The following is a 21098-nucleotide window of genomic DNA, read 5'->3' as shown; positions in this document are numbered from 1 at the left end:
TGAAACTAATGAAAATAAGTACCACTTATGGTATATTGTTGAAAAGCTCTCAATGAGGGCTTATTACTGCAGTTAACAAAAAGTTCAAAGTCCAAATCTTTTGGATTTTGGGCTTTTTTGAACATTTTTGGACAAGTCGATTGCAATCAAAAGAGAAGGTGCACAACTAGGTGTTACAACTACTAAATCCAAAATTTCAACATTCCACGGCTAATCGTTTTTGAGTTATGCGAGATACATATGTACGCACGTACGTACGTACAGACATCATGCCAAAACTAGTCAAAATGGATTTAGGGGTGGTCAGAATGGATATTTCCTTTGAAATCTGAAAACCGAAATTTTTCACGATTATAATACTTCCTTTACTTCGTAAAATATAAATAAATGTTTCACTTTGTTATTACTTCCTTGTACGAAGTACAAGGAAACATACCCTACTATGTAACTGCACGAGAAAATGAGTTGCAGTTCTGGAATGTGTTTCATTCTATTTCCCAACTCAAATTATATATGAAACTATTAACTTTACTCCTTAATCTGGGTCTCAAAAAACACATTAGGACATCTTTTTATTAGGAGAACTGAAATCCGGACAAAATCTTTCGCTAGCCGTAACTCAAAAACAAAGCGTTTCCAGACCTATGTTTATATGAACATTTTTCATTATTTTCACCAGCAGAAGACGTACTAAAGGTTTATTCGTGGGATATTCAGTTTTTATATACATCCTACCTTACTAAAGGGGATTTGTGTGTGCTTATCAGTCTCCGTTAGCTGGGAACATACTACAAGATCGAACATACTGCCCGTCAAAAATCATATGATTTTTTTTTATTAAATTTTTATAAACAATAAGTAAGAAGCATCACAAACAAACAAGAGCAAAAATAAAGAATATGCTTACATGATTAAACATACTGCCCGTAAAAAAAAAAATCATAAGTTTTTTCTTAAATGTTTATAAAAAATAAATAAGAACAGTAATAATAATTATAAAATAAATTTTACGGTAGTAAAATATCATAGCAGATCTTAAAACAAAACTATTTCCGATAAAAATAAATGGATACTGAAATTACAATCGATTATCCATTTAGAATCATGTATATGTTTTTTTTTTGAAAAATGTTTTTAGAAAAATTTTGGATGGTCTAGATTGATAAGTGGAAAAGTGATTTTTGTTTATTGAAGAGAAGACTTTAAAAGTGTAAGCGGATATTTTGTTTTGAAGTTTGGTTTTAGAAAGCGCTATAATGATAACCCATCCTAAAGCTTATTTCCTAACGAGAAAGGGTGCTTAACTGAACGATGACGAACCCTTTTCTCGCTTTTCCTTGATTAATTTTCACCATTAAAAAAAAAAAAAAAAACATTTTTACACAAGAGGTTATCAATTTTGGACACCTAATAATACCATTCCGAGACGCCGCCCGCTTAGATAGCCAAGCTGTGGCTGGTGTACCTACGCATCGCATATCGTCTCTGCAGCCTATATATATATATATATATATATATATATATTAAATATTCATTTATGTATTAGCATGACTATTCTAAATAACTTCTCAACGAGAATTAACTTATGAGATTTCAGAGAAATTTATCAAATTTTACCAAATCAAAAAGTTACTGCTTAGACCTGATCCAATAACATTGAAAAATTCTGATACTCTAAAGAATTTTTTTATACAATACTAATTATTTTCTATGTAATTTTTTTATAGATTTTATATACAAAAAAAAAAAAAAAATAACCTATATTTGTTTATTTAATGACATTTTACATTTGTTAATTTTTGTACATTATTTTACGCTGTATAGTACAAAGGTAGATTGGGAATACATCCTGGGATGAGTAATAATATTTGATTGTTTAGGCAACCCAGGGGAGCAGAAAAACAAATAAACACAAAAAAAATTGAGAATACATAAATATAAATATTTTAGTGTTGTCGCCTTTTCTTTGGGTTCTTTTTTTGTTCATTTCTTCTAGAATTCTTAATTTATATTGTGTTTTTGTGTAAACGTGTAGTTTCGTGTGTTTTTATCTTTGTTTTTTACTTTCTTGGCATCATAGCTGTAGAGTTATACTGCAAGAAGGAAAGTATGGTGTAATCAGTCAGAAATTGGAGTTTATGCTTTTTTTGCGTTTCTCGACGAACCTGATCCAGTGACCCCAAAAAAACAAAAAGAAGTGGGGGATAATGTTCGTACGTACGTACATACGTATGTACGTGTGTTGGCGTATTTGAAGCATAATAACGTTTTACTGGATAAGCCTATCTTGATGAAATTTGGCATAGAGACTCGTCTATATTGAACAATTTGTTGGTAAAAGTATAGGTCAATATCTCCAGGGGGTGGGTAGATATTTTTTTTTAGGTCAATTTTCGAATTACCCACCGGGTTGGTCTAGTGGTGAACGCGTCTTCCCAAATCAGCTGATTTGGAAGGCGAGAGTTCCAGCGTTCAAGTCCTAGTAAAGCCAGTTATTTTTACACGGATTTGAATACTAGATCGTGGATACCGGTGTTCTTTGGTGGTTGAGTTTCAATTAACCACACATCTTAGGAATGGTCGAACTGAGAATGTACAAAACTACACTTCATTTACACTCATACATATCATCCTCATTCATCCTCTGAAGTATTATCTGAACGGTAGTTACCGGAGGCTAAACAAAAAAAAGAAAGATCAATTTTCGAAAATTTTATAAACATAACCTCAGTTTATATTAAGTTTAGTACATGCATACATGCTTATCATATATTTTTTTAAATTTTGCTCCCAACTCTCCCCTTCACCAAAAATCAATTTTTTAAATTATTATTATCAATTTTTTAAACTCTAATCATATATCGCATTTTTTCTATATAAGAATAATAATAACCAATGCCAGGAAAATATAACAACTTTGTTGTCAGTTTTTAGATCCTCTTTGGGCTGTTTTAACCGCTTGGTAGTAATTTTTTTTATTGTTTCCTGTTTCAGTTTATTTGGCTTTTTTAAAAATAGTTTTTACTCATAATTATTAAATTAAAATTTAATTTATTTTTCAATCGACTTCATTTTCTGTAGCATCACGATAAATAATTTCCCTTATTGACATTCTTTTTTTTTTGTTTCTAGTATTTTTACAGTTTGCATGAGTGTTTCCTCGCCTTTTCTAGGTCCATTCTGTTGTTATTTTCCTCTGGAATTCTTTGCATATTTTGAGGTTTTGTGTGCACGTGTCTCTGGTCTGTAATTAAGTGTGTGTCTGTATTTGCTTTTTTTATATCTTCTTTGACCTGTGTGAACGACGGATAGTTATTTTTGTTGTTTACTTGATTAATCTATTTTTGTCAATTATCATCAAGCTTCTGTAGAAGGCATCTGCATTTCCTAATCGCATCTGGTACTTTTGTCTACCTTCCGGTAAAGTTTATAGTTTTCTCGTAGTTTGCAACCATCTTTAGCTTTTCTGGGGCCTAGTATTTTCCTTTCTTTGTTTACAAATTTGTTTATTTTTTCCTGGTTGTGCATTCGGCTACGTTAAGTTCATCGGGTTTTACCACTGTCGAGTAATGCTTCGATTTCCCCATTCTTGAGATTCATTTCTTGTTTTATGGAACTTAGTCGTTCCATAAGCTTTTATAATTTTTGTGATTCTGTTTTTATCTAGCTCATTGGGCTGTATTTCTTTTCTACGGTTGTTGAAGCTACCGGCTCTCTTGATGACAAGATACCGAAACTCGTACTAAAGTATTTTGGGTGATTTTTTAATAGTTGTTATTATGAGCTTTGTTTTTTTTTTTCAAAGGATAGATCCATTTTTTTTTTTTAGTAATTTCCTTCAATGTGTTGATCTGTTCTTCAGCTGTTTTTAAATCTTCTACTAGGATTGAGAGATCGTCTGCAAATTCCAAGCAATTTTTTTTTTTATTGAGCCCTAATCTGACTTAAAATTAATTAATCATTCTAAGATTGATTTTTTCGTTTCGACTACAACGGATCATGCTTGCATAGTTTTGACTTCTGTACTTTTCTCAAAAGGTTTTTATTATTTTTCTTTGTTTTTGCCTTTCTTCCGTACATCTATTAAGGTTTATGCCCTTTTTTTTCTTTCTCTCTGGAAACTTAGATTCTCGAATCACTTTTCTATATTGTTCTCTGCCTTTACAAAGCTCCTTAAAAGTGTATTATGTTTTTCGATCTGTTTCTATTTCTTTAAACCAGTTGGTCTTTGTGGCTGCCAATCTTTGATTCATTTTCCATAAATGTCCATTAAAATTGTAATCTTCGTTTCCGGATTAAGTCTCTTATTTTATCTATATATTTGTAAATTTCTTTTTCACTTTTCAATTTGTAAATTCCATCATATTTTGGTCCATAAATTTTTCTACTTTTGCTATTTCTTATTCTGAAAAACTGCAGATATTCTTCTCCAAATGGTGCTTCTGGTAGCGCTATAGTTTTATAGTGCTTCAATTTGGAGTTATACGACAGGGATTTTATTATTGTAAACGTCCTTCATGAGATGATAGGCAGTTCCTATTTTTCGTACTGTATTCTTCATCACAATTTTTTTTTTTTAAATTATATTCGGTGTTATGATTTCTTCCAGCTATTTAAATTTTTGATCTCTACTTTTTTCTATTTTTATATAATTAAAAAAAAAACAAACATAAATAAATAACTACGAAATTTTATTGCAGTAAGCATTCTACTGTCAATCCAAATACTCAAGAGTTTGATAAAGGCCCAAATTTATTTAAGTAAAGCGAATAATTTATAGTTAGTTATAATTATGGTATACACGAAAATAAAATAAATTGCAAACTAAGAAAACGTACAAAAATCGTTAACCTTTTTTTTAAAATGTAACAAAGGATAACCATTTCAATTAATGGTAGTAGTGACATGCATTATAAAGTATGTTATTTAAAAAATTTATTGTTTAATGCATTTTTAATTAACATCCATGTAAGTGAAATGAACTTAGTAATTAATTTTGCATTTCCAATTAAACGTTGGACTATAAATAATCTACATGTATTTGTTCAAAAGAAAGTAATAACAAAGAGAAACTACCGGATTTTTATAGTTTTAGTACAAACTATACTAATTTAAAACCACTGTATACTAATTTCAATACATGTGTTTGTATTGAAATTAGAAATTCTTAATGTAAAGAATTGAAATTCTTGAAAGTTAAATTTGTGATTTGTGATTAATTTATTTCTTAATATCATTAATTATATATTAAAATATATTATTTGTACTGTTTTTTCTTTCCTATATGTTAAATAGAATAACAATCTCTCTATAAATACATTGAAATCGTTTACAAAATACCCCTGTAACTGTTTGATTTCTTCACCGTTTTGGAGTTCCTCGTTATGAAAAAACAATAAAATATAACGTAATTTTATATTTGGTTTTGAGTCTCATTTGGGTGGTTTGAGTTAATATCATAGTGTTTAGTACGGTAATATTTGAATTAAGGTTTAAAGGTTACTTTAAATTTTTTGAAAATAACAAATTGAAGAAGGACTGGAGATATATTTTAAGGGTGCTGGTTTTGAAGATGAATGGATTTTAATAAAAATTTACTTGTGCTTTTATTTTTAGCTTATCAAAGATTTGTTTTATCTGAAACACTATTTAATTAAAATTCTCAAATATCTTTATATAAATAATTCAAACAATTTATTATCCCAAGTATAATATATAGTATTCATTTAAATTTGCCACATTACGGTCTATGAAACTATGAGAAACAAAAAAACTATAAATAATTCAAACAATTTATTATCCCAAGTATAATATATAGTATTCATTTAAATTTGCCACATTACGGTCTATGAAACTATGAGAAACAAAAAAAACTATAAATGGGGAACTTCACTTATGTTTCCCTTAGAATTAAAATATATATATATATATATATATATATATATATATATATATTGACATTTTCAAATTATTTGTATTTATTCTATTTAGCATTCAAACTTTATTAAAAAGAAAAAAAATAATAGAACCTGCTAATTATAGTCAGTTTTCTTAAAATATAATTTTAAGACTTTTATATTTTTGGTAATTATTCTTTCCTAAGTGCAACCGTTGAAGAGCTACAAATGTTCTCCACTTTGAGCTGTATATGTACGCGTATAATTTGAACCGAAGTTTTTAGTGTTGCAAATTTACTTTTTTGTTATTCTGTAAGTGGAATGGTTTATTTGCAATATTGCTTTTTTTAGTTATATTTAATAAATGAACTTTTTTACGATATACAGTTTTGTATCTATTCAAATGTTCAACAAATGCGTTTATATATATATATATATATATATATACATATTTGTAGAATTACATAAATTTTTATTACATTCTATGGAAATAAATTATTACTTTTAATAAATTAAAAAATAAAAAAAATACTCAGTGACGTAAAAAAATGTGATTTGGACACCACATGACGTGCTTTTACGGCTATTAAATTACATATATATATTTTTTTTACAATCAGAGGTTAATAATTATTAATAAGTCAATATATTTAAATTAAAATAAAAATTAGAAAAAGAGTTATAAAAAATTGTTTATAATCAGAGGTTAATAATTATTAATAAATCAATATATTTAAATTAAAAAAAAAGGAAATGAAGTCGGATTCGAACCGATATGCCTTCTCGTTGTACGATCCAAACATTTCATTAAATAAAATTTTATTTGGTTATAACCCTGGAACAATGAAAATAAGTACTACGTATGATATCGTTGAAAAGCTCTCAATGAAGGCTTATTACTGCAGTTAAGAAAAAGTTCAAAATCTAATTTTTTTAATTTTGGGCTTTTTTGGACACTTTTGTTCCAGTCGATTGCAATCAAAAGGGTAGGTGCACAACTAGATGTCACAAGAGTCCTAAATCGAAAATCTCAACATCTTACAGTTAATCGTTTTTGAGTTATGCGAGAGATACATACGTACCTACGTACAGACGTTACGCCGAAACTAGTCAAAATGGATTCAGGGATTTATTTAATGGATTCGGAGAAAAAAATGTTGAGAAAAATTGTATGTTAAAGACAAAATTCTTAATAGAGTAATAAATTAAATAACCACGTTTTTATAATAAAAAATATATTTAACTGATTATTGAAATTAGTATTAAATATGTACTAATATATATTAGTATATATATATATATATATATATATATAAACGCATATTAAAATTGATATTAATTTAACAAATCAGTATATCCTGATCTTAATCTTTTTCTGTAATTTTATTGATAAATCTATAATAACTGATTTTATATTATGTATTTATTTTAATTATTTAATCTATATAATTATATTTTCTTTTTAACTGATGACCGACCCTACGTCGCAGATTATTACTTAAAATTTAAAGCAGTATCTTTTTTAAAACAATCAAAAAGAATAATAATTTTCCATATTATATATATATATATTTTTTGTTAAGATACTAATTATTATTATCTTTTCTGATATCACTACCAGAAAAGAGATATTATTCTAATATCACTATATGTTCTATGAGTAGTACTGCTTACCTTTCTTAGCTTCATTCTTTCATCTCTTATTGACACGTTTCGGAACCATTCCATTGTCAAAAATTTTCACTATTACTTTATATTTCGGCTAATCTTTAAATAGAACTCACCGGTTTGGTCTACTGATGAACTCGTCTTTGCAAATCAGCTGATTTCGAAGTCAAGAGCTTTAAGGTTCAAATCCTAGTAAAGGTAGTTTTATACGGATGTTAATATTAGCTCGTGGATACCGGTGTTATTTGATGGTTGGGTTTCAATTAACCACACATCTCAGAAATGGTCGACCTGAGACTGTACAATAGTACACTTCACTTACACTCAAACACATCATCCTCTGAAGTATTACCTGACGGTGATTCCCGGAGGCTAAACAGGAAAAAAAAGATTATATTTATAAAATAAATAAATATAAATGGTTACATCGATTTATTGGGTTATTTCTCCAACCTGATTATTATTAATATCAGTATTTCCTGCTATTTTGAGTTATGTCTAGGTGAAAAACTTGCAAACTTTTGAGGGGAGGGAGCAACAAAAAATTACTGATTTTATTCTTTGGGAATATCTAAAACCTTGTCTATTCAAAAATCATCCGCATACCACTGAAGAACTGAAAGTCAACATAATTCAACAATTATGAAAAATTGAAAGAGGTACACTTAGAAAGGTTGCACAGAAGCTGAAAAGAGGGTAAAAGCTTCCACTGATGAAAACGGTGGACACTTTCAACATTTGTTATAAAAAAATTTAATCTTAATATTGTTTTGCACAAATAATTTTAATATTTATAATTTATCACATTAAATATAGCACGTCATTTTTCTTTAAATTGGATTGCGTTTTAAAACAAACACTCTGTATAAGCGTGGCATGGTAGGCTTGTTACTGTTGGGAATAGTTATACCATTTTTGTGAATTATTTGTGACTCATGCCGCACAGAACCGTTCGGTTATAAGATTTATAATAAATTGATCAATAAGTTAACTATTTGATGAAATCTAAAAAAAAAAGATAAGTTTAATTTTTTAATTTAACAATAATAAAATTATTCAACTATTTAGTCGTACTTCCCAACCCCGTAGAGGAAGACACCCGTCTTATGACGCTTCCGGCCGCCACACCACCCCCTTCGTTCCTAGCCCTGTTGGGCTTTAACGGGAGTCGTCTTTCGCCTTCTAACTTTTTACATCTCACAGTAATAAGCCAGGCCTCATTGGAATGCCACCATGTAAATGCCTCGGTAGACATTTACAGCGGTGATTTTTAAATCCACCTTTGCCTTCGCTGATTTAGTCGTACAGTAATAAATCACGTTGTCATGAGTTTAACTTTCTTGTTACTTGATAACAATATTAAACAGTAACTTAACCTAGTTTTTGTGTTTCGCCATATGAACATGATTAACATATTAATGACTGTAAACATGTTAAATACGCTATATAAAAATGATAATGAAAATTTACTAAGGAATATTGCCAAATATGTAATAATTTTATTTACATTTAATATTTTTTAAATTTTTACTTTTTTTATGATATTTTATACAAAATAGTCAACCTGAATATTACATTATTGAATATACATTAATGTTAATGTAACTTTATTCAAATTTATTGTATATTTTTATACTAAAAATGGTTGTATGTAAGATTACCAAAACGAAATAATTTTACTATATTTTTAATTCTTATCTTTTATCAAATTCTGTTCTTTAATTAATTAATAAGCCCTATTTCAATATAACAGATTTTTTTTTACATATGGTTAAAAATCAAAAATTAAGAACGAACGTTTAAAATAACTATACTTAAAAAAATTAGGTTACTATTTTAAATAATGATAAATAACTGGAAAATCGTACATCTAAAAACACCAAAAATAGATGAAGAAATTAAAAAGATATTAGGTAAATAATACATTTAAAAAAAATTTTTTTTAATTGAACAAGGGAATATAATCCAATTTCATTAAAAAATAATACTTTTATTTAGTTTTTCTCTTATTCTTAGATGAAAAATTCCAGTAACAAATGATATTGTTTAAGTTAACAGAAGATTGATTAGGAAAAAATCAGATCCCCGAAACTTTTTACTGCTTTTATGAAGTGTTATTAAGCTTGAAATATATTGGCAACAATATAATACTACTAATATAATCTAAATATGGTAATATGAAGTACTGGAAAAAATAAATAAAAAAATTTCATCTTCTGTTTTAAAATAAATTAATAAGTCGCTTCGTCTGAGATAAATGTTAACTTGAGTTTCCCGTCGCATCAACTTTTTTCTTTTTTTTTTTCTCTGTTTATCCTCCGGAATCACCCTCAGGATTACTTCAGAGGGTGAATGAGGATGATGTGTATGAGTGTAAGTGAAGTATAGTCTTGTACAGTCTCAGGTCGACCATTTCTGAGAAGTGTGGTTAATTGAAACCCAACCACCAAAGAACACCGGTATCCATGACGTAGTATTCAAATCCGTATAAAAGTAACTGCCTTTACTAGGATTTTGAACTTTAGAACTCTCGACTTCGAAAAATCAACTGATTTGTGAAGACGCGTTTATCACTAGATCAACCCGGTGGGTGTAACTTGCTTTTCTTTCACTCACATTGTTTTTTTTCATCTGTGTTCTCAAATCTTGCATTCTTAAATTAAAATACTTCCTGACATTGCCTGTTAATGAAATTTTGTACAGTTATTAAGTTCGGGTGACAACACAATATTCCACTATTACTTTTGTAAACATCCCTCCGTATGGGGATAAGTTAAGGGTAAATTAACAGGAAGAAAACCTTGCAATAATGATGCATTATCAGGAATGGATCGAATGAGAAATCTTTTATAAAAACTCATAAGAACGTTTGTCGAAAATTGTGGTAGTTAATTTGAAATATATTCTATTTCAAATGAAATAAAAACTTCACTATTTTGTTACTTTATATAATAAATTTTTGATTATAAATTTGTTTGATATTTTATAAATATATTGGAAATTTCTATCTTATCTTTTGAAATCCAAATCAACTTACTAATTAAACTCATGCAATGTATAATAATAATTTGATTAAATTATAACTAAAAAGTATAAAGCAAGTGTTTAAAATTTTTTTTAAATTTTTATAATATTTTTTATGTTATTTAGTCAAGCAACCGCAGGCAGGTGCAGCCAGTTGCGTTGCATCTACAGTAACATTGACGGTGGTTATGTTAGTTGAGCCGCCGCGCCGTAAATCGTAGCAGCTCTTTCAAAATCCTAAACCTAAATTCACCCCATTCAAAAATGGGTTGTAGATATTTATTTTAACAGTGAAGCCAAGTAGTGAGCTAGCCCGAATCTAGTGAATTAGTCCAAATATAGTCAAAAATTGGTAGCATTTCAATTATTGTTGAATAGTTTTTTTATTTTTTTCACCCTTTTCAAGGTCGAATTTCGATAAATCATAAAATTGGTTGAACGGGGTAAAGAAAGGTAAAAAAAAAATTGAACAATGCTTACAAATTTCCCCATTTCCGACTATACTAAACGAGATATTCACTAGATTGGTAGCTTACAAATATTCTTCAGATAAATACCTAAAAACAATTTTTGTTTTTTTTTTAAATTACAATTTTTTAAGTGGCGGTAATTTTTTAACGGTGTACGGCGCGGCGGGTCAACCAACACAGCCACTGTTACTGAATTACGACGCGACTGATTGCATCTACATTCGATTACTTGAGTAAAAAATCATAAAACAATTAAATATATATATGTAAACGAAGTACGGTCACTTCCTAATGGTGTTTTTCCGGCAACGATAAGAACAAGGCAAAATACATTTTTACTCGTAACCAGGAACTAATACTTTTAAAATGGAGGCTGGCTGTTGAACCCGCATTTTTAGATCACCAAAGTTAAGGCCTGTACTGACCAAACAGTTGCTGAGAACAAATTGCAATACACTGATAGTTTTTATAAATTGAACAGGCTTTAATTTTTATTTATTATTATCATTCTTCTTATAAGCACGACTTTAATGTACAAAAGTAAATTGCTTTACTTATGTAGGGAAGGTCAAGTGAAGCAAGCCCTGAGCGATTAAACATTACATAACCGCGAATGGAAAAGCAAGTAACCATATTGCGCGGGCGAAGCCGCTACATAAGTGTTAAGTTATGAAAAATGTAATATAATTATACTTTATAACTTTTTTTTTTTTCACCTGTATGTACTGTCGATCAGGTCAGTTGAAGTTTCTTGATGCGTGAATATATGGAAGTTATCGCTGTGTAACCAATGACCGACTGGGAATGCAAGAGTGAGACTAGGTCACGCATGCGCTGTGGATAACTACTATATTGCGCATAAATTCAAATTATCTTCGTTAGTTAATAATACGTTATATTAAATCAATTTTTTTTGTTGGTATTTTGTACTTTTCTTTAATACAAATTTTGTTAAAGTTACTAAAATATTTATATAAATATGAATAAAAATTAAAAATAAAGAAGTAAAAATCGTTCGGTGATTTTTAGAGTTTGTATATCTTTATATAAAGTGTGTTTATAAATAGTGACCAATGATTTTATCTATACAGGCTGTTTGTTTTATGAAAATTGGTTAAATTGTTTAAAAAAAAACAGGGATATGTTTTAGAATTTTTTTTCTAGAGATAAATTAAACATTCTTATAGACAAAACATTTTCAGATATATCTTTATTTTGTTCAGCATGGTTAATATTTTTTCATTAAATTATTTGCAGATTTATAAAACGGCAAAATAAATCGTAGATGCCATTAAGAAGATTTTAGAAAAATTCAAGACAGTAGATGTAATTATAGGAAAAATCCAATAATTTTTCTTTTGTTTCAAGAAAATCCGTAGAATATTTTTTGAGAAAAAATATTAAAACACTTCGTCAACAGATTGCCATGAGTATTTTTATTACTCGACTGTTATAGTATCGATTAGAGATAATCCAGTTTCAAATTTTTATAATACTTACGTTTTTAGTTCCTGAGAGTTACAAAATACAAAAGTTATTACTATAGGGGTGGGATTGGGATTGAGTGGTTTACAACTCTATTGGATAATTTACTTCCAAATGCCATATAAATCTGAGGAGAGCATGGCTGTTTTATTTATGAATCCTGTATGTCTTTTATCATGTAGCTTTTTAATTCCTGAAGATAAAACAATTTTTGCTGATTTTCTGTAGTATTTTATATATATATATATATATATATATATATATATATATATATATATATATCTAATTATAAGCAGATATAACACTACTGATACAATTATTTGAATGAAAATACTCCGATTTATTTGAATTGTAAGCGCACACATTGCTTTGTGCTTACCTCTTTTTTTTCCTGTTTAGCCTTCGGTAATCACCGTCAGGTATTACTTCAGAGGATTAATGAGGATGATATGTGTGATATGAGTGAAGTTTAATCTTGTAGTCTCAGGTCGACCATTTCTGAGATGTGTGGTTAATTGAAACCCAATCACCAAATAACACCCGTATCCACGATTTAGTATTCAACGCCATATAAAAGTAACTGTCTTTGCTAAGATTTGAACGTTTGAACTCTCGACTTCGAATCAGCTGATTTGCGAAGATGCTTTCACCACTAGACCAACCCGGTGGGTTTGTGCTTACCTGTAATTGGATTTATTTGTTTCATGGCGTGCGTCATGAGTATTTGTTTCTCAGGGTCCTTTGACAGTAAATCTATCAACTTTTCCGATTCTCTTATCCTTCTTTCCTATTACTGACTCTCTGATTGTAGATATAATCTTATCACCTCTTACAAAGTGAGGATGATGAACATACAGGGCTATTACATCCTTTGTGTTATCTGAAAAAGGATGCCTGTAAATCGATCATTGAATTCTGTTTTCTGACGGGTATCTGCACAGTAAGTGTAATGGTAAAACCGTCCTTATTAATTTCTTATAAAATATAAATACAACACAGAATTTTGTATAAACGCATGTTTTTTGTGCGCGCGTGCGTGCGCCTGCGTGTGTTTTTTGTAGATCCTAAATATTCCAGACACAGTTAAATGTTTAACCATGAATTTTGATATCACAGCAATGTTTTTAAGAAATTGATTGATATGGTATTAAGAAGTATAAAATTGAAAATGGTTGCAAAGATTGGCTAATTTAATATTACCAAAAATATATAAATAAGTAATAATAGTAAAATAATTATGGTAAACATTAAAATAAATAATTATTAACTCCTGAACAGAGAGACAATATTGAATTTACTGCTTTAATAAAATGTTAAATTACTGCTGTTAGTAACCTGCCGGGTTGGTCTAGTGCTCGTCGTTCGTAATCAGCTGATTTCGAAGTCGAGAGTTCTCAGGTTCGAATCCTAATAAGGGTAGTTACATTTATTCGGATTTGGATACTAGATCGTGGATACCGGTGTTCTTAAGTTAGATTTCAAATAATGTCTTAGATATGGTCGGCCTGAGCCTGTAAAATATTACATCACGCTCACACGTCCTGAACAAGGAACACGGGTGTTTACGGGCCTCGAATCCAGAAAGCTGGATGGAATATCTGGAGATTTCCGGAATATTTATAAGAAATAAATAAAAACAAAACTGCTGATAGTGTAACGTCAACCTCTGTTAAAGCTCATCACGGCTTTCTGGGGGGGGGGGGGGCGACCGGAATCGTCGCAAGGCGGGTGTCGGGATGATAGTGTAACGTCAAGCCACTTCCTTTTCCTTTGAAAAATTCTAGTTATATTGAGATGACAGGTTTAAAAATGGTGTCGGGATGATAGTATGAGTACACGTAACTCCCTTTTCTTTGAAAAATTCAAGTCAGATTCAAGATGACAAATTTAAAAATTGCGACATAATTTTATATATATCTTTATAATATTTTCTTTTTACATTAATGAGTTTTATTTGAGTTTCTCTACTATTATAATACACCTCCGCAATTTTATTTTTATTACCCACGACGGAAAGGAGACAGTATATGTGCGTTTGGGGAAGTTGTGTGTGTGTGTGTGTGTGTGTGTGTGTGTGTGTGTGTGTGTGTGTGTGTGTGTGCGTGCGTGTATGTGTGGGTGTGTATGTCACCATTTTCCTCAAAAACTACTGGGCTAATTTCGATGCGAGTTTTACATTACGTAGGTATCACTTCAGAGCAGATTCTTAGACATGTTTTGCGGTTATACGCCACCAAGGGGCGCTGCAGTAGAAGTATTTTTCTAATACATCTATCGATATAACAACCGATTTTGATACGGTTTTAACATTACACAGCTATCACCTCACAGTAGGTTCTTAGATTAGTTTTACGGTTATAAGCCGCCAGTGGGCGTTGCAGAAGATAGAAGCCTTTTTTTTTCTTGAAAAAGGCCTTTGAATAATTCTAAGTCTTTCCAAAAACTCCAGCAAGACTACATTATTGTGTGGATTATTAAATAATTTGAGCTGGTCAAGTATATTAAACTTTTATCATCAGCCTATAAATGTCCCATTGTTGGGCACAGGCCTACTTATTTTTAAAAAGTAATAAATAAAAAATAAAATTAAAAATTTTAAAAAACCCACCACGAAAACCTTAAAAAACGTGAAACTCGGTCTTTATGCCAATGCCTCTATCGGGGTCACCCGGATTGGGCCATCCCGCCGGAACTCGGTTTTTTTTGCTCGGGGTTTGCAGAGTCCTCGTGCCTCATATCTACTGCCCACTCGCGCAAGCACGTGCGAACAGCAGCTCCGCAGAGAGCTGTCCCTCATTCCCGAGCCTCTCGATTCTTCTCCTGAAGAACCCTCACCACGAAACCTGCAATGGTATCAAAAATCTTGGGGCTCCGCAACATGGTGGCGATGATGTTCTCCACGCTGAGCGGTCCGGTAATCGTCGAGCAAACTAGCAAACTATTCATCCCACTGCGAGCACCAGAACACCACGTGTTCTAGAGTATCCGGTTTGCTGCAGAAAGGGCAGTAGGGGTCATCCGCTCTCCTCCTACCACACAGGTAGGCGCGGAAGACCCCATGGTCAGTCAGGAATTGCGTGAGCCAGTAGTTCAGCTCACCAAACCTCCGACTGACCCACGGTTTTAAATCCGCGATAAGGCGGTGCGTCCAACTGCCCTTGGTGGAATATGCCAACTAGCTTGCCAATCTCGGACTAGGGCCGCATGTATACCCCCTTCAGAACTCCCCGGCGGCCCAACACTCGAGCCTCTGCCAGCTGCTGAAGAGGTGGCTCGAGTGTTGGGCCACCGGCATAGATAAGCTTTAGTGTTATTCATTGTCACGTACGACGGTTAATCAAAATCTTATACTTTATTGTCTTAAAAAATAATATTACAATGTCACAGAGGGTTATAAGGTAAAATTACAGTTATTTAATTATTTCACTTTTTTATTATTTGATTATTTTTTCGTCGTAGGTTTTTAAATTTTATTTTTTAAAGGATTTTAAGAGGCTAATTATATCTCATAGGTTTTTTAAAGAAACTATAAGCAGTATTATTTACAAGAAAAATATATTAGTGAACAGAAATTAAACAAGTTTAAAATATAATAAAATTATAGAAAATAAAATAAATTATATTATTTTTTGACATATTGTGATTTAGTTACATACAGTCAATTAATTAAAGCAATTTTTATTAATATATTTTAAAAAAGTTTTATAAATTTTTAAAAATGTTTTATACAATTTAATGATTAAAAAGTTTTAAAAATTAATTTTTATAAATTATAATGATTTACAAAAAAAAAATAAAAAATAAAAAAAATAAACAATTGTTTGGTAAAAACAATTACCATTTGTCAAAACATTACAATTGTCAATTATGATCGATGACATTAAAAATAATAACGAAATTTTACGTAACAATTAATCGGTCTTAATTTTAGTGCTGACGATGAAAATACACGATTAAATCAAAAACGAAAATCGTAAATGTATTACTTAAAATTTTACAAACAAAAAAAATAAACTGGTTTGAAAGCGATACAAAAAGTACGAATGTGAGAAAGAGAGAAAAAAAATGGAGAGAGTTTGAGTAGGTGTCATATTTCTGTTTAGGTGCGGGCTGGCAGAGTGTACACGCAACCTGTGTGTTCGAGTCTGATTTCGGGTTTACCCTGAATTGTGCGTTCAAGAAATCTGGAATATTTCGTGTAAGAAATCTTGGAGGTGTTAAGGGCTATGTTGGCCTTGGTAAGCAGGCATTATTACGCATTGAAATTTTTAAAATTAATAAAATATATAATATTATGGTGTTTAAATATTAAAAAAAGATTTTTTTTTAAATACTTATTTTTAGTATATCAGAGGGTTTAAAAATTTCCATAATTTTGGAAATATTGAGGTAATAAAAAAATATATTAATTAAAATGTACACAGAAATACTTTTCTTTACACATTTATATATATATATATATATATATATATATATATCGCATATTAATTTTAAACTTATTCCATTTTATGATTTTTAGAATGAACAGCTGTTAATGACCTGGTTTTCTTTTTAACAAAATTTTCTTTTAATCCTCAAATGTTTCGTAATTTCTCTTCTTCTTCTTTCCATTAATTAATTTTTTTCAAATACTAATATAACTAATGGTGTAGAGTTCAGATAACATACTTTTGTACTAACATCAGTCATTATGTATATATTTTCTCATAAATTTACGATTTCTTTTGTACTCTATTAATGATAAAAGTGATGTACTACGTTAGAAGAATGTAATATTTGTTATTTTAAATCTAATAATATTGATTTGTGGTGCCACAAAGCATGTATAATACTACAGGTGATCGAAAAGTTACGAAACACTGAATTCATTAATTCACTGAAGTGGGAAATTTGCTTTTAGATTGGGATTAATGGGTGGGTTGGTAAAACTTGTTTTTGCAGCTATAACATATATGCAACAATCAAGTATCTTATTTTGTTTATCAGTAGCAGGTGAGCAAAAAAAATTCATGTATTTTATACACTCTCAACGTGTATTTATTCTCTAGTTATTTTAAATCGCAAGAGTTTCTAAAGTACCAAGAAGACTTTTCAATCAAACAATCAAAAGTTAACAATGTTACGTATAGTCGCTCGGGTAGTATAGATTAGCAAAGAGAAACCGGTAGTTTAACGATAACGGTCTGGTCGGCCAATAGTTTTTAATGACAAATTTTTAGACCGTCATTTCAACGTTCACCTCGAAAGTCAATAAGAAGGCAGTTTCAGCAGACTGGAATATCATACGGAGATATAACCACAAACTTACAAAGAAATTAAAATTCTTTCCTACCGTATTCTCGTTGTGCAAGAATTGTTAGAACTCTCACAAAAAACGCTCAATTATTGTAAACGGTTTGGAGATTTGTTCGCGACAATATTTAGATAACATTTTCTCTAGTGATAAAGCACGGTTTCATGTAAGTGGATATATAAATAGCCAAAACAACCGATGTTGGAGTGCAGAGACCGTTGTGTTTACCACAAGATTACTTTTAGAAAAGACCAGAGTTTGGTGCATAATTTCTTGGACGATAAATAGTTGATCCAATATTTTTCACAAAAACAGTAACATCTGAATACTATCAACAGATTTTAACTGATTTCACGGCGCTGCTGTAAGAAGGTGAACGCGAATATTGGTTGCAATAAGACGGTGCAATAGGCTACATAGCGACCCACCGGGTTGGTCTAGTGGTGAACGCGTCTTCGCAAATCAGATGATTTCGAAGTCGAGAGTTTCAACGTTCAAATTCTAGTAAAGGCAGTTAGTTACTTTTATACGGATTTGAATACAAGATCGTGGATATCGGTGGTTTTTGTGGTCGGGTTTCAATTAACCACACATCTCAGGAATGGTTGACCTGAGAGTGTACAAGGCTACACTTCATTTACACTCATACATATCATCCTCATTTATCGTCTGAAGAAATCCTGAGTGGTTCCGGAGGCTAAACAGAAAAAGAAAAGGATACGTAGCGAATAACAAACTGTTGCTGTTTCTTTAGTTCTTTGGGGAGAAAGTTATTTTATGTGGTTTATGACCAAAAAAGTCGGCAGATTAATCTCCCACAAATTTTTTCCTTTAGCGTTATTTAAAAGAAAAATTTGGTGTGGATACCACATGGCTTCCTTTTACGCCTATTAAATTGCATACACACATTTTTTTAAAAATGAAAAGTACATAACATTTTATTTCACTAATAACTTCTAATTTTTTCCTATGGATTTTTTATTATTATTATTGAATTATTATTTATTGTAAAGATTTTTTTATCAGAAGTTAATAATAATTATTAATAAATCAATATATTTAAATTAAAAAAGAAAGTTAAAAAAAGGAAATGAAGTCCGATTCGAACCGATGTGCTTTCCCCTTGAATATGTCATTAATTAAAATTTTATTGGGGTATAACTTTGGAACAAATGAAAATAAATACCACATGATATATCGATGAAAAGCTCTCAACGTTTCATTCCAAAGGTTTTGGATTTTGGGCTTTTTTTGGACATTTTTGGTTCAATTGATTGCTATCAAAAGGGGAGGTGCACAACTAGATGTTACAGCAGTGCTAAATCCAGATTTTCAACATACTACGACTAATAGTTTGTTTCTACAAACTATTTTTAATCAGTTTGTAGGAAACTGATGGAGTGTGGCCGTACCGTTGCGGATGCAGTATAGAATGAACGCCCTAATATTGAATATTTTTTGCGTTGTAACATACATTTCTTTAAGTCCCGCAGCGTTGAGTTGTAAATATCTTCCGATTCGTTCTTTTGTTCTTGTACTGTTTCCCCCCTTTTTGTCCCCGAAGTAAATGATGTGGCTGTGGTCTCCGTGGTTATACATTGAGAATTGGGGTTCATTTCTATAAAGCCGCTTACTTGACTCTCTCCATGTTCCGTTCTGGTTGTTGTGGTGGACAATGAATGTGTATCCACATTTATTATTGTCTCCAGTTCCTTCTCCTTCTCCGTCATCATTTTGTCTAATAGTTGGTCGTTCGATGTTTTGAATAGTTCCGTCTGTTGTGTCTTGTGTCGTTTGTTCGTTTTGTGTCTGTCCTTGGTCGTTTATGCTTCGTTTTGATAGAAGTGTCTTTTGTCTTTCGTTTAGTTGTCGTTTTTTGTGTAATGTTTGACGGTCCGGCGGTTGGGCTGCTTCGTCCTTGTCTGTCATTATATGTGTTATTATTGTTTTGTATATGAATCTCCATGGTGGAGGTACATTGTCCGTCTCCAGTATCTGTAGTGTTTCTGTCTTTGATTTCGTTATTGCCGTTATTGTCTCGTCCTCCGTTGTTATTTTGAAGCATAAGACTTCCGCTAGTTTGTGTCCGTATTGTATCCATGTCATTGTTGGTTTGTAATTTACTTCTAATATGATCAATATGCTTGACCATATCGTCTTTCGTATAGCCTGAGAACTCGTGTTCGCCAATAGCAAGAACAGCCCTTTCCCATTGTCGGCTACCAGTAGCTGGAAAATAGAATCCAGATTCTTCAGAGGATCCGAAGCAAAGCTGTGTGTGTTCGTATTTGTTATTACTTGTTTTATGTCTTTTATTTGGTCTGTCGTCATCGTCGGTTGGTCTTTTCGTTGTTGCAGTAGTGTCACATATCGTCTCTGAGCAATATAGATTGTTGTCCCCCATTTGTTTTGTATCGTTGGATATTGTTCTTTTTCTGTCATTTGGTTCGGCCACGCCCATGGTTTGCTGAGTTGTGTTAGTCTGTCCATTGATTCCGCCATCTGTTGTATTTTCTTTTTGAAGTCGTCCAACGTCCAGCCCTTCCAGTTCTTGTCTGAATTTATTGTAAGTTTCGTGGTTGAGTTCGTCGTATGCGCTGTTTTCTCCACTTTTCTAGAAGTTTTCGATATAGTCTCTTTTATAATCTTCTTCTGTCACCTTTGTTAACCACCCTATACACTGTTGATCTTTGTTGCCACAGTATATACAGTTGCAGTTCCGTTCTCCGTGTTCACAATCACTGTGTATTAAGCAATCTAATACGTCTTCGTTGATCATCTCTTCACTACTGATTGTTTGTGGATTCGTCTCTGCTATTTATACTTGTTTGGAGGAGTGGAGTAGGTAAATAGGAAGATAATGTGCTTGGATGTGGACTATCATACTGTGTTCACGTGGGTGCTTCCGAGAGGAATAGTCCCTTAATTTCCATGCGTTTGTAATCTTTTATATTTTTGCTTATTGTCAGTAATCTATTGAAAGAAAATATATATCTAATCCTATTCCTGTTTATTCCTCTTTCCTCCTTTTTTTTGGTTTGATTGTGTGTCTATTAGACACAACTGTAATACAATTACAATCTGACAACGTACAGACACCACGCCGAACTAAACCCATCGGGTTGGTCTAGTGGTGAACGCCTCTTCCTAATTCAGATGATGTGGAAGTCGAGAGTTCCAGCGTTCAAGTCCTAGTAACATGAGTTTTTTTTAATATGGATTTGAATACTAGATCGTGGACACCGAAAGTTCTTTGATGGT

At 31.1% G+C, this 21098-nt stretch overlaps 1 protein-coding gene across 1 annotated transcript in view; it reads left to right on the top strand.

The window, feature by feature from the left end:
- Window positions 1-21098, top strand: part of mtg (mind the gap) — a 350491-nt gene that overhangs the window by 137011 nt on the left and 192382 nt on the right. The window contains exon 2 of the mRNA XM_075370917.1: window positions 16648-16782. Within this exon, the coding sequence (XP_075227032.1) occupies window positions 16648-16782 (135 nt within the window). The remainder of the gene's footprint in view (window positions 1-16647; window positions 16783-21098) is intronic.

The sequence above is a fragment of the Lycorma delicatula genome, chromosome 7, assembly GCF_047948215.1.
Source record: "Lycorma delicatula isolate Av1 chromosome 7, ASM4794821v1, whole genome shotgun sequence".
In the NCBI taxonomy this organism is placed as follows: Eukaryota; Metazoa; Arthropoda; class Insecta; order Hemiptera; family Fulgoridae; genus Lycorma; species Lycorma delicatula.
This window is presented reverse-complemented; position numbering and strand designations above follow the sequence as displayed.